Source organism: Lolium rigidum, chromosome 7 (assembly GCF_022539505.1).
Source record: "Lolium rigidum isolate FL_2022 chromosome 7, APGP_CSIRO_Lrig_0.1, whole genome shotgun sequence".
Classification (NCBI taxonomy): Eukaryota; Viridiplantae; Streptophyta; class Magnoliopsida; order Poales; family Poaceae; genus Lolium; species Lolium rigidum.
Genome location: NC_061514.1, coordinates 12,085,592 through 12,100,124, shown reverse-complemented (window position 1 = coordinate 12,100,124; position 14,533 = coordinate 12,085,592). Strand labels below are relative to the sequence as shown.

General features: G+C 45.4%; 2 protein-coding genes across 2 annotated transcripts; one reads left to right on the top strand and one right to left on the bottom strand.

Annotated features, from left to right (window-relative positions):
* The first annotated feature begins 4,209 nt into the window (after window positions 1–4,209).
* On the top strand, window positions 4,210–7,876 carry LOC124674987 (probable phytol kinase, chloroplastic). Its single transcript, XM_047211042.1, has 6 exons — window positions 4,210–4,510; window positions 4,950–5,017; window positions 6,964–7,095; window positions 7,192–7,307; window positions 7,372–7,486; window positions 7,572–7,876. The coding sequence occupies exons 1-6, from the start codon at window positions 4,223–4,225 to the stop codon at window positions 7,765–7,767; spliced, it is 915 nt and encodes a 304-aa protein (XP_047066998.1). The 5' UTR covers window positions 4,210–4,222; the 3' UTR covers window positions 7,768–7,876.
* A 282-nt stretch (window positions 7,877–8,158) lies between these two features.
* On the bottom strand, window positions 8,159–11,272 carry LOC124677509 (probable arabinosyltransferase ARAD1). The gene is made up of 3 exons (XM_047213493.1): window positions 10,702–11,272; window positions 9,539–9,792; window positions 8,159–8,941 (listed from the first exon to the last, which is right to left on the bottom strand). The coding sequence occupies exons 1-3, from the start codon at window positions 11,270–11,272 to the stop codon at window positions 8,408–8,410; spliced, it is 1,359 nt and encodes a 452-aa protein (XP_047069449.1). The 3' UTR covers window positions 8,159–8,407.
* Window positions 11,273–14,533: the final 3,261 nt, after the last annotated feature.

Below are 14,533 nucleotides of genomic sequence, written 5' to 3'. Positions count from 1 at the left end.
TGATCCATCTCAAGTTCTCAACACATATCTTGGCAATGGAAAAATAAGGTCTCAATTTTGTTGAAATGAAGGTTAGTATAGGTCATCCCATCAAGACTAGAATGATCCCGGTTGATATCTGTTCATCTATATGCAGAACCATAGTACCATTTTCCATCCAAATTTATTGGACCTCATGAAACAAGTCATCTCGGCCACTTTCTCTCATATGGACTACTTTCACATCACTAACTAATTCTATTGCATGCGCAATATTTAGATCTTTATTTTTCATCCTTTTCTTTATACCAATCTACCATCTGCTTGAAGTTGCCCTTGTTTAATGAACTAATATTTTTATTATGGCCAGGAAATGCCAAGCCTTGACCAATGAATATTGTGGTCACTATTTACACCACAAATTAATATGGTCGGGGAATGCATTGTAACCATGCTTCTAATGAGTAAAGCCGGTTTTAGTGAAGACTTCGTTTCCAAAACGGTGTGCACTTCCAAGTGGCTTAAAAAGAAAGCAATAGAAAAAATAAGACTTATCATGAGACTCACTATATGCTACCCAACCATACTTATCATAACAGCTTTTGAAAACCTTCTAGATCCACTTCATGCCTTAGGAAAGTTCATAATTGGTTTGGTTGGACCCTTCAAAAGATATGCTCTATGCACTTGGTCTTGTACATCCGGATGATAGACATTGATTTGTTTCCTAAGAGCAGGATCACACGCTATCTTCCCCTCGTCCTTATTTTCCATAATTTGTTGATGCGGTGGGTGCGGTGGGTGCGGTAAGCTTCTTGTATCAACCAAGAATCTTCGAAGTTCTACTATTTGAATTTTTTAGCAATAATTAGTCGATACTTCAATTCAAGTAAACTTGAGCACCGAATGGCCCAACAGTGAGTTGAAACTGACCAAAATTGAACTGGATTGAGCAACAAAAAATATCAGGAAAGAAATTAGACATATGAACCCTACCTATTTTCTTCTTCCCGTTTAGTTCAATCCCGACAAGCGGCCTTGTCGAAGCTAGCGGAGCAGTATGTGTCATACCCTCGCCGTCGCTTGTAGGTGCCAGTTGTCATAGGATATCTCACTAGCATCGACGAAAAATTATTTCACATTAGTAAAACAATAGGGCTCTATGGTGGGGTTGGACCATTAGTGGGCCATGGTTCTATGTAGTATCTCAAATGTGTTTGGCAACTAGCGCAGCTAGAGCAAGTGAACAACCTAGGACTCAGATTCTTCCGGAAACTTCTTGGCGGTCATGGGATTATTACAGTGATATAGTGTTTAAAATAATAAGAGTTTCTAAGTTCAGTTATTTTCCATTAGATCGTTGTTTGGTGCTTTATGTGATCGAGAGCTTCCATTGGGGCCACTTGAGCATTTACAATCAAACTCACCTATTGTCAACAAATCATTTGTATGCACACGAATGTGCAAGACACATTTACATGGAAACATAGAAAAACATTAAGCAAATAGTTCAATCGTAATATCCTCATAAAACCTTACAAACTCTAGACTTTCTTCCTCAGTATATATGTAACCATGCACTAGAATCACTACCAAGATATTGCCTAGACCACCCCCTTCAGAAATATCTACCAAAACTTAAAGGATATTAAATTTAAATGATCATACATAAAGTTGTACATATACACTATATTTTTGTAAATGTCACATTGTTTCTGCAGAGGTATGAGAATTTTTTCAAATAAAGTATCAGATTTAAGAGAATTCGATAGACTGGTCCACTAAATATCCCCACAAAACTAAAACAAATTAATGCAAATTTTATTACAAAATATGGTCTAAATTTAAGAACGAATGCAAATACATTTTTCATTGGTATATTTACAACTTATATATAAAAGATTACAACATTTTTTTAGGAAATTTGTTTATTTTTAATCAATATAACTCAAGCACTAATTTTGAACAACAATGTATTTTATATAAGTATAAAAGTTTTGTACATAAGCCTATCTTTTTATCTAACTTGTGTACGGGCTTATTAATGGAATAGTGTTCACCCAAGGAATTGTATTAGATTTGCATAGACAAAAAATTATGTCAGGAATTTGCACACGCAAAAAAATCAGGTATGCATGAATTGAGAAAGGCAAAGTAGGGTATACCATATTGCCCACCTTGAAAACCTTAGGCAAATATAACAACCAGATGATCATTTATTAATGTCATTTATGCCCCATATCGAGATCCAAACATTTTGTCAGAAATCATATATTGCATTAGGCCCATGCCTAGTACGGCAACCGCGAGGGTCGAAGGTGACATAAGTGACCCACATCGACAAGGGCGATCCATAGATGTACGATTCCACTTCGGCTTCAAAAAAGTGCGGGCACTGTTTGATTCGACTTTAGTTTTTCTTATGACCATGAACGATAACAACCATGATCAGAGTTGATTCATAGTCCAGTCGGGATCATGATCCGATTCCGGCAAAGTCACAGTACAATGCAGAGTTTAATTGCAATGTTAATATGAGGTAGATGAACATAATGGTGTAATTAATGTTGAGGTTAGTTGCAAACTTTAATCTGATTTTTGAGACTCTCATACAGTTCCATTGTTGTTTAGGATCAGTTTATAGCCGCGATTAGTGCAAAGAACAAAGGACCAAATAGAAACAAAAAGTAAACAATGAGAGACAACCAAAAAAAATCTTGTTCGCAAAGGTGAAGAACTGATACAACGCCTATTCTCTTACACATTATTTTGATCGTCAAATTTATACTCAACCACCAACTATTATCACAGATATGCTTGGAAACACTAACGAATCTAGACAATGTTTATGATGTTAATTAGCATCACAAATGGTATAAAACCCTCTTACATGTTTTCGATATTCATAATTTTTTTTGGACGATTATGAAGACTTAAAATGGATTAATATTGTAGGGTTGTAGGTTTGGAGCTAACAACCTGAAAACTTGCGGTTTAAATCTCACATTCTCTAGGAGAGAGGGGTGGGGGCCACATTTATGTGGGCTGACATGGAATAGTCATAATGGTAATAGAAAAACAGATTATCCTTTTCATTTAGGTTATTTTCAATTTTACATGGCTACTATTAGATTCTTACTTTTTTTTACAGAACACGACGTAGATGCTCACACCTATGAGCCCATGCATCTTGTTTGGTACTTGGTGCTTATTTTAATGTGCTAAGCTGCACAATGATAGTAGTATGTGGTTTTCTCAATGCAACCGTTTGGAGGGAAGCTGACTTTGTGCACTGGTTTCGTTGTGAGACAAGGTACTTTTAAAAACTCATTTATTCGTGAATAAATGTACACTTTTTCTTTTTTGAAAGTCAAATATTTTTAAATTTATCCAAAAGTTTATATAAAAATAGTAACTTATGTGAGATAAAATTACTATATTACTAGACTACATGTTAAAATGAATCTAGCGATATTAATTTAGTATCATTAATATTGCTATTTTTTAAGGAATTTGTCAAAGTTAATAAAATTTGACTTAAAACATGTCTAAAAGTAGTACATTTATTTGAGGACGGAGGAAGTATGTATGAGTTGTGCTATTCATTCTCGTCGATTTTTTTACGTGTGTGTCACAACTATTTGTAGACATTAGAGGTTCATTCATGTTGGGCATTGTGCATCATGTATTCATGTGATGCATGCACGAGGGGCAATCTCCTTTTTGAATAGGAACCTTGTGACAAGATATATATAACTTTTCGCAACCCATGACACATGGAGAAAGAACAACAGCGGGCAACTAAGAGGTAGTAGTGAGGAGTTAAGAAAGTTAATCAACTTCAATTGTTGGCCGTAATAATAGGTGAGCAATATTTGTGAATTCATATACGGTATAATTATATAAATATGTGTGTGTTTTCAGAGTCCTTGGTTGATGCTGTTAACTTTGTTTCTGTATTGTTTGGGTACTTCAAACAATTTCAGGATGTTTCTGCGGCGCAACAGGAATTATTGGTCTCACATGTCTATCTTAATATGTACATGTGATGTCAATCGTATCGTACGTGCACCGCGGCTCTAGTCGCTAGATACACTGGGGCCTGTACTGTACTGCGTACTGTAGTGCATAGTACTGCTCCTCCTCCAGTAGTCCAATGATCCAATCCACGCGCGCGCGCCCCGACAAATTTTCTTGCCTCCCGCGGCCGCTCGCTCGCTCCCTCGTCTAGCCTGCTGCACTCATGGCGGCTCGGCCGGGCGGCGCGCTCGCGTTCCCCTCCTCCCCGACCTCCCTGCTGCTCTCGCGGTCCCGCTCCGCCCCCGACCTCGCCGCGGCACCCACGCGGACGGGGCGGCGCAGGCGGTGGCTCGTCGCCGGCGTCCCGGCCGTGGCTGGGGTGCTCGCGGCCTCTGCGCCGGCGTCTGCGGCGGTGCTGCGGGATGGAGGCGCCACGCTGCTCGTCACCGCCGGGGCCTACTCCCTCGTGCGCGCATTCGACGCGCTCACCGAGCGGCGCCTCATCGAACAGGTCTCGTGCATTCGCATTTACCTCCTGCATTCATTGCCTAGCGAAAAGAGATGCCGTAGCAAACTTAAATAAATTCAATCACTAGGAAGATCCAATGTGTTTACTGAACTTGATTGAGCTACAGGTCCAAATCGAGCTTCTGCTGTTAACTGTCCACTGTCCACTGCCACTGCTGAAAGTTAAAGACTGGTTTCAGCCAGTATACATAGAAACAATGTCTAATTATTCCACTGATCAAACATGGACATGCATTGTACAGTAATAAACCTTTTCTTTTCTCTAGAACACCAAAAAGCTTTGCGCGCTTTTGCATTAAGAAGAGGTGAACACAACCACTTGTAGTTTAAAAACAGGGTAGTGTCATGCTGTTTATAGAGTTATACTACCTCGTTTTGGTTTCTGCTTGCTAACTTCTGGTACCTGTCACCATTAAAGGCAGAACTTGAGCAGAAAGATTGTCCATGTGCTATCTGGGGTTCTCTTCATGTCGTCATGGCCACTCTTCAGGTCCTCCCTCCCCCCAATTGTTTCCACTCTTCAGATACTCAAATCAGACTAGAGATCTTAAGGTAGATATTGTTAGCTCCTACCCATACTAAATGTTGGGTGCAGCCTTCTCTCAATTTCTCAGCTCATTCTTGGTGGACACACACACATGAGCAAGGAGAACAGGGGAGAAACTTGCTTGAGCAACAAATGCTCTTCCACTATTATATAGCCACATATGCTACATCTTGGCTTACTACTTACTCTCCATATGGGGTGCCTCTCCTTATATAGAAGCTTTAGGTCGGTGCTACAGTAACCGACCTAGACAACTAATGTCTAGTTGGCTTCTACTAAGCAAAACCAATCTTGGAGACGGCTGGTCAAATCCAACTTGGAGACTGCTAGTCAAAGCCAACTTGGAGACTGCTGCACACAACTCATGTGCCCTGTTCTCACACACAGCAAGCACACAACCTATGTATGCTATTCACACTATAGCCTGCACTCAACCTACGTATGCAGGTCACACCATGACAAGATTATATTTAGGCTAACAATCACCCCCCTAATCTTGTCATCTTCTTCCTCGTCTCCAGGATCTCCTTGTTCAACGGCGACCGATGCCGCAACTTCTTCCTGCCACTTCATCTTGAGACGCGCACTTGGCTGCTTGATCCGCACATACCAGCCGCACGCACAACGCGCTCCAACGCGCACAACGTTGCAGGCCTTCAACAGATCACCAACGCGCTCAGATGCACGACGTGGACCGGACACATACAAGTTGGGCACACCCGCCACGGCCACGTACAACCTAGACGCGCACGAACACGCTGGTCGTCGACACCGCACGGAGTGGCTTATTCCCCCCAAGCCGTGACCTGCCATCGCCGGAGATGTTGCAGCTCCCGTCATCGTTCTCGTCGCCGTGGCCGCCGCTATGGCCTCACGGATGTGAACATCGCTGCATGCCTCATCTCCGCACGAACAAGGCCACCTTCTTCCTCGGCGACACACGCCGAGCTCCGTCTCCGCCGGCGACACACGCCTGATGTTTCGGCGACATACGCCGTTGATGCCGTCGCGCTCAAACGCGAACCTTCTTCACGATCGTCCCGCGCACGTACGCATGGCGATCTGATCTTCTCATACGGGAGCCACCTGCTCATCCGTGAGACCTGTGCGCCGATAAGCACATCACACGCGGTCATGGAGCCGAGCCTCTCCGGCCGCTGCTCCTGCGCAAATGTTTAGGCTGGTCTCCGGCGACACACGCCGAACCAACACTCCAACGACGAACGCCGGAAGGATGTAGCCGAACTCGAGCACGAACTCGAGCACAACGGCGACATACGCCTCGGCCACAAATGCCTCCGCTGCACGTCAACTGCCCGCGTCTTCGCGCAGCTCCGCATCCGCGGGCTCGCCACGGACTCACCGCTCGCCATGGCCCCGAACCATGAGGCTCTGATACCAATTGTTAGCTCCTACCCATACTAAATGTTGGGTGCAGCCTTCTCTCAATTTCTCAGCTCATTCTTGGTGGACACACACACATGAGCAAGGAGAACAGGGGAGAAACTTGCTTGAGCAACAAATGCTCTTCCACTATTATATAGCCACATATGCTACATCTTGGCTTACTACTTACTCTCCATATGGGGTGCCTCTCCTTATATAGAAGCTTTAGGTCGGTGCTACAGTAACCGACCTAGACAACTAATGTCTAGTTGGCTTCTACTAAGCAAAACCAATCTTGGAGACGGCTGGTCAAATCCAACTTGGAGACTGCTAGTCAAAGCCAACTTGGAGACTGCTGCACACAACTCATGTGCCCTGTTCTCACACACAGCAAGCACACAACCTATGTATGCTATTCACACTATAGCCTGCACTCAACCTACGTATGCAGGTCACACCATGACAAGATTATATTTAGGCTAACAGATATGCTCTGTTTGCAGCAATTCAACCGAAGCGCGGTTCTTCGCTGCAGTAGTCCCATTCTTGAACTGCGCAAGGCTTCTGACCTATGGACTCGGTTTCTACTCTGATGAAGCTCTAGTAAAATCGGTGACCCGTGAAGGAAAACGAGAGTAATACCACCGTGCCAGCAATGATACTTGGTTGTGATCCTTCATTCTTCGTTAATACGGCACCTCCTTGATATGCAATCTATGGTTGATGTGCAGGGAATTGCTGAGAGGTCCCCTCTACTATGTCATCGTGCTGCTGATCATTGTTCTAGTCTTCTGGCGTGACTCCCCTATCGGGATCGTCTCCTTGTCGATGATGAGCGGCGGTGATGGTAAGATGGAAGTCTCTTCTATAAAACCCCCTTATATTTGCCTGATTGGGTCTTGGCTTTACAGGCTTTGCTGACATTGTTGGAAGAAGATTCGGCTCACTCAAGCTGCCATTCAACAAGAAGAAGAGCTGGGCCGGGAGCGTCGCGATGTTCATTTCCGGGTCCCTGCTATCCGCTCTGTAGGGTTCTTGTGATGCATTCATGTTGTCTTGGGCAAACTTTCACATGTGTTGTTGATGTATTCCGTCTGTTTCATTGTTGCAGGATGCTGTTCTACTTCTCTTGGCTTGGTCACATTCAAGTCAGCTGGGATCAGGCGCTTGGTAGACTGCTTCTCGTTGCGTTGGCGGCTACTGTGGTGGAATGTATTCCTGTAACTGATGTTATAGATGACAACATTTCGGTTCCTTTGGCCACCATGTTTGTAGCCTTCTTGTTGTTTGGCAACACTGCAACTTGAATCTGTGAACAAGATGAATTGAGCTCCTCCTGTACTGGCACCAGAAGTTTTCTCTTTTCTTTTCCATTCTAAGAGCAAAACAAGTGTACCAGCAAATAAAATGATTCTACCTTGATTTTGCATAGAAGGTGGGAGCTTTATTACTCAAGAATAGGGTTACAATCAGACCAAACTCGGTTGATCTGCCCCAATCTCGTATGAGTAGCTATCAAATCTGCAGCCCTATTTTACTGATGATCTACTTTCATAAGAACAAGCTCCCTAGGACACTTGATCATCTGTTTCAGTTCCATCACTAGTTTCGAGTTGGGTGATCAGTACCAGAAGTTTACTCATCTGCATCTTTCCCTTTCAAGCGCAAAATATGCAGACAGCATGTCTGGCTAAACATTCATTTTTTAACATTACACATCAATCCATATTTAGTTTTCTCTCTTCTGAAAAATGTCAGGAATTCTCAATTCCTTTCCAATGGACAATTTCTTCAGTGGAGAAACTAACCTCATACAACAACAATCAAGCAATGTGGCCGTCCCTGAATAGTACAAAACCAAAAAAAAAGGCAATGTGGCTTAATGTTACATTTGCAGCTACAAACAAATAAAATCAGAATCGCCTTGTAGTGGAAGAAGAGAGGTGGTCATGTACAATGGCACCGAAGTGGGATTGATGCTCCTTCAGGTTTCCGTTTCTCCCGGGTAACCACTTCTTGAATCATCGGCAACTTCTGATGAATCTTCTTCCATATGTAGTGAACAGCGCCATCTTCACTATGAGGACTGTTTTCGTACTCAAAGATATGCTGGACTCGAGCCAGGTTTCGTCGGAATTCATCCCTCTGCTGCTTGGTGATATTCCTCAAGTAGTTCACTAGCCATTTCGGTCTCATTGCGTTACCGACTGACACAAAAATGGAGAATTCTGTGTAGTCTATCATCCCTTCGAAAGGAAGCTCGATGTCATCGCTCACAATGACGGGTATGCAAAGACTGGCAACAGCGTCAAATAGACGACATGAACTTGGGGTGTCACCAGCTGGGTGCAAGCAGAACTCCGATGTCCGCATCCCTTTAATTGATTGTTCACGCCCTGTGGCATTGGGAAAACCTTCTTCCATGACAACATCAGGCTCATTAACCATCAAGTCCCACAATTTTTCACGTACCAAACCACCCTGAAAATAAATAAACACATTAATCAGATAGATGGTTTTAATGAGTATTCTGCAAGCAGTATAACCTAGGCTGAAGATAGCTACTTCACTCGATATACAAATCATATGGACAACTTAGTGTAACAGCTTTAATCATGTGTTTCTGTCGTCACAATCGATCTTTACAAAAGGCAGCAGAAAGCAAAAAAATTATGCCCTACAGTTCTACTAATGTACATTGCATAAGCGATAAAGTCATGTTGACAGCAGAATGCTCTTCCGTGTTTATGCACAATGCTTCGGGTGATACTATGTAGAATAAATATAGACAGCATAAAAAGAGCCAAACATTTACTTTTGAAGAAGCTGGCCTCACATATAACAGATATTTAGATCTTTTTAGTAGAATGAATCATTTACCACATGCTTGTTCTATTTTCTAGAGTGCTAGTTTCAGGTATTACATAGGTGATAAAAAAGCTTCAGAAGTCTCAAAGCTGGTAAAAATAAAACAGTGCAAGACAGGCTCAAGAAATAAATTACAAACAGTATACATACATATTTTCACATTTTGTATGAAATTTTTTATGAAACCCAAGTGAATAGTCAGGTACAAACCCGGTGCCTGTGCTTGGCTCCCTTGAAGTACAGAAGAGTGGGGCGGTCCATGTTTTCTGACAGGTGCAGGGTGGGGAGCAAATGTGTGTAAGGTACAATAACATCTTTCAGCAATGACACTTGAGTGTGTTGTATCATATTAGAAGAGTTGCTTCCTGCAGATTTTGAATCGAGCTTGTACCAGCCGCCAAAATCAACCACCAATAGAATTGCTGGAGCAATCTCCGCCCGGACATGCCACATTGCCATAGGGTCTGCCAAAGAATGCCTCAGTATTTAACATGACCTGAGCATCCAAAAGAAAAATAAGCTGCTAGGCAAATCAACCTTCACCAAGACATAAACAACACACTGTATGATGTGTGTCACATGCATACAAGTACGATACTTCCTCTGCAATACTAAGTGCTAATATGTACAAAAAGCCAAAACTAATATGATCCACAATTATTTTATTGATTGGTGATATTTCATGGTAAGCTACTTCCTTAGGTGAGAAAACGAGAGCATGAGAACCAAGAAACTTAACCAGCTATACTGATATCAATTCTAAGTACTCTATGTAAAGTTTCTTTCTAGTTTGTGGTTTCATGCATTAAGGATTATCTGGTGATAGTAGCCAGGTGTTTTAAGACATGTGGTTCTCAAAACACACGAAGCATCTATAGTAAGCGTCATGCAGAGAAATCAAACCATATCTAGCCACTAAATAGTAAAATTGACAAAGACCATTTGGAGCTTTCATCTGCTCACAGTTGTAGGCAGTGTTGATTAGACAACCCTTTGAAATATCTATTTTCAGAAACTGTAGATGCAGAATTATCAGCTTCAACACTTAGTAATCGCAGGGTGCAAATTGTCTTTGTTTGACTTAGATAAATCCTGCGTACTGAGATTTTTTTTAATAGTATCCATGTCTTACTGATACTATGTTCTCATCCATGTCTTGTTGAGGATTGGTGTTGACTGTTGAGTGTGGAGTACTGAACAATATCAACAAGAATAGTGCACTGCAGCCTAAGTAACTAGAGTGGACGAATGTACACAACTGGCAATGCCTACAATGGATGATGGTTTCATAACGATGCGCATTCCCATTAAACTGCGCTTGGATCAACTCAAACACAGTCGCCGGAAATCGCCGTTTGCCCGAAAAAAATTACCTGTCAGGACGAAGATGTGGTCGCGGCCGCCGGACCGGCGCCAGGCCGGGTGAGCGGTGACGCGGTCGACGACCTCCCGCTGGCGTCGGAAGTCGGCGTTCCCCTCCTTCCTGCGGAAGGCGCCCTTGGTGGCGCCCCACCCGAGCTCCATCTCGGCGGAGAGCGTGGCGAAGAAGGGGACGAAGACGACGTCGGCCTCCCTCCAGTCGGCGACGACCCTCACCGCCGCGGAGCCGGAGGCGGGATTGCGGAGGAGGGAGGCGAGGAGCCAGTACTCGGCGCTGTACTGCCGGATGAGCGGGCTGGCGGGGTAGGGCGGGTGGCCGCCGCGCGGGGGCGGGTGGTCCGGGTCGGAGGAGGCCGGGATGCGGGAGTCGGGGGCCGGGAGCGACCAGTAGAGGTCGAGCAGGCCGTGGTTGAGCGCGCGGGGGAGGTCGGCGACGTAGACGCTGAGGCGGGCGCGGTGGTCGGGGATGGAGGGGAGGAGCGGCGGGGAGGTGGGCCTGAGGAGGAGGAAGGAGAGGGAGAGGAGGAGGAGGGCGGGGACGGCGAGGAGCGCCAGCCGCTTCATGGCCGCCCGCCGGATCTCGCCGGAGATGGGAGGCGGTGGCATTGGGGTTGGCCGAGGGAGACTGATGCCCTCGAGAGTGACTTGTTGTTCGTCGATTTACGAGTAAATGACAAAAAAACTACCACAATTGTACCGGTCGTGACACGGAACTACCAAATGGACAGCGTTTGTCACATAACTACCAGTTTTGGGGCATGATCGTGACGAAGAGCACTGATTTTTCAATTGACGCGGCTTAATCCAGTTTCTGACAGTCGGGACCCACTGTCAGGTCCTACGTGGCAAAAGCAGATGACTTTTTCCGCTAATTTTACAGAAAACCCCCTATCTCCTTTTCCTAAAAAGCAATCAAGTACCAATGTACTTCTTCCTCATCGTGCTGGGAGGCTGCCTCGGATGGCCAGCGCTCGCCAGCAACCGCGTACGAGAATCTCCGCCGGCCAGCGCTCGCCAGGCAAGCGCACACGAGCTCTCCGACGGCCGGCGCTCTCGTGCTCCAGCCGGTGGCGGCGGCGAGGGCAAGCGGCGGCGGCGGGGACGACGAGCAGCGGGCGGCGCCTCTGTCCCCGCGTGCGGCAGGCCATCTCTAGCTCCTCTTCGGCCCCCTCCTCGCCCCACGGCCTCCGCCGTCCTCTCCTTCTCCCTCTGACTCCCTCCAACATCGTCTCCTTCTCCCGCACGCGGTGCTCGCCTCGGCCGGCGGCCGCCGTTATCCGCCGGCTAGCGCTTACGGAGGCGGCGGGGAAAAGGGGGGGGCGAGCGGGGCTGCAGCGGGCGCCGTCGGGCAGAGCTCTTCTAGCCGTCGAACCGGCGGCGGTTGTGAAGGATTGGGTGGCGGCGCTGCATCCCAGGTAGGAGGGAGCTGGATGACTGTGGACTGGACGGCGGCGCTGCATCCCGGCGACGGCGTACTGGCGCACCGGCGGCGGTGTACTGGCGCACCGGCGGCAGCTGACGCGCGTGGCGGCACGGCAGATCGGCGAGCAGGCGCGCGGCGGCGCACATACGCGTGGCGGGCATGCGCGCGACGCGTGGGGTGGGCATGCGCACGGCGAGCGGCGGCGGGCATACGCGTGGCGCGCGGCGGACAAGCGAGCACGCGCACGGGAGGCATGCGCGCGGTCGCGGCGCGCCGGCATACAGGCGAGCTGGCGAGCGGCGGCGGGCATGGTGGACAGACGAGCAGCGGCAGGCATGCGCGAGGTGCACAGCTGCGGACATGCACGCGGCCGGCAGGCAAGCACGCGTGCGGCGGACAGGCGAGCAGCCGCATGCGCCTGGCGGCCATGCGTGCATGCGCGGCAGCAGTTGAGGATTTCTATTTTCTAGGTTTATCTTTCTTTATTTTTTATGTGAGGAACTGGACCTGGTGTGACATAAAATATATTCTAAGGTTATATTTGTAAACTGGAACTATCAGTTAGGTTTTTATCTGCCACGTAGTCCTGATAGGTGGGGCCAAATAGTCAGAAAACGGTTTAACACGCGTAAATAGCAAAATCAGTGCTCTTCGTCACGAACATGCCCCAAAACTGGTAGTCATGTGACAAACGTTGTCCATTTGGTAGTTCCGTGTCACGACCGGCACAATTGTGGTAGTTTTTTGTCATTTACTCTCGATTTACACATGGCACGAGTCGCCCCAATATGATGAATTTGTATCCCAATTCAATATTCAAATCCTCGTCCAGTATGCAATTTAATATGTTCCCTCCGTCTTATCAAATTTATCTTATATTTATTTAAATTTAGGTCTACATAATAGATTGTATCGAGATACAGCTAAATTTTAATAGTAATAAAATTTAAGACAACTTTTCGTGGGATGGTGAAAGTAATTCATCCATCATGTATACATGTTCTAATCCGTGAGCGTTTTGCTCAATTTGCATTTTTGCGGGCGGGTGTGCATGCGACGAAGCCATCAATCGGAAGAGCCACTCGCATCGACATTGTTGCTTGTGCACCACCACCAAATCATCGGAAGCTATCACAAAGGTGTAAAATGTATCATCAATGAAATAGAAAAGGTGTAGATACATGAATCACGTGAACATCATTGATGCACCGACAAGGAGATTTAGCTAGACCGCGAACACCACTTACCAAGGACGGATTCAAGGGAGCACGAGCAGGGGTACGCCCCCCCCCCATGCTCAAGATTTTCTTGTTAATACAAGCCATGGCAACTCCTTTATCTAGCAAATTTTGCCCCCTTCAATCAAATCACATGCACAGTCGCCCCCTTTAATGTGGGTTCCTGGCTCCGTCCCTGTCACTTACTAATCATCAGAAAATATTTTCCTTATCAATTTTTTCTATAGCCCTAATCAATCTATTATGAATGGTTTGCTTGATAGAATAATATTAGCTTGGAGTGGGTAGTGGCATTATTAGGTCACCAAGGTACAAAAAAGTTTATAAGTACATTATCAACAAGACTTCCATAATAGACAATGATTAATAGTTGGATGTTCCATCATATTTGCCAAGCAAGTTTATCTCTTATAAAAATTACACCAATCACATAAGTTTGTGGACCACCTGAAACACATGTGGGCACCGAAGACTCATCTTTCTATGGATGCGCCTTTAAATCTTTTGACTGAATAGGTACTACATTATTACGACTCCTTCCAATATTTAATAAATATCAGGGGTTTAGTTTATTACGACTCCCTTCTGATCTCGAGTTTACCGGGGGCACACTTACTAAACTCACGCACGACACACACAACTAAGTCACGATTTCCACGCCATCCTCTGCGTCGTTCCCTTCCTTGTCACACACCGCCTTGCCAGTAGGTGGGTGTGTGACAACCAGAATCTCCTTGCCCCCTCCTCCTGCATCCCTGCCCAATGTTTTATAAAGGAACACAGATTATCTCAGAGGGATTTGATAAGCTTCGACATATGGCATGATTTCCTTCTAGTGTTATCCAAATATTCGATCACAGTCTTAGGCAACCTCTACATAGACATATGGTAAATACACAGAGCTATACCTGATGCTATCTTCGCGTGTTGTTCCTTGGCCTTTCCATAAAGATATGTATACAAACCACAGAACACTAAAGCACTACCCAGCAAACTGTCACAAAACAAAAGTGCGTAAATGTTATGGCATGAAAACAGTATGTCACTATGTAAAAGGTACAGGTAAATTCGAGATCAGATGGACCAATCTCTTATTTAATATCCACATTTCCAGGAAATGGTGTTTAATTTACCACAAGTTGATGTAACTTTCGTTTGTACAAA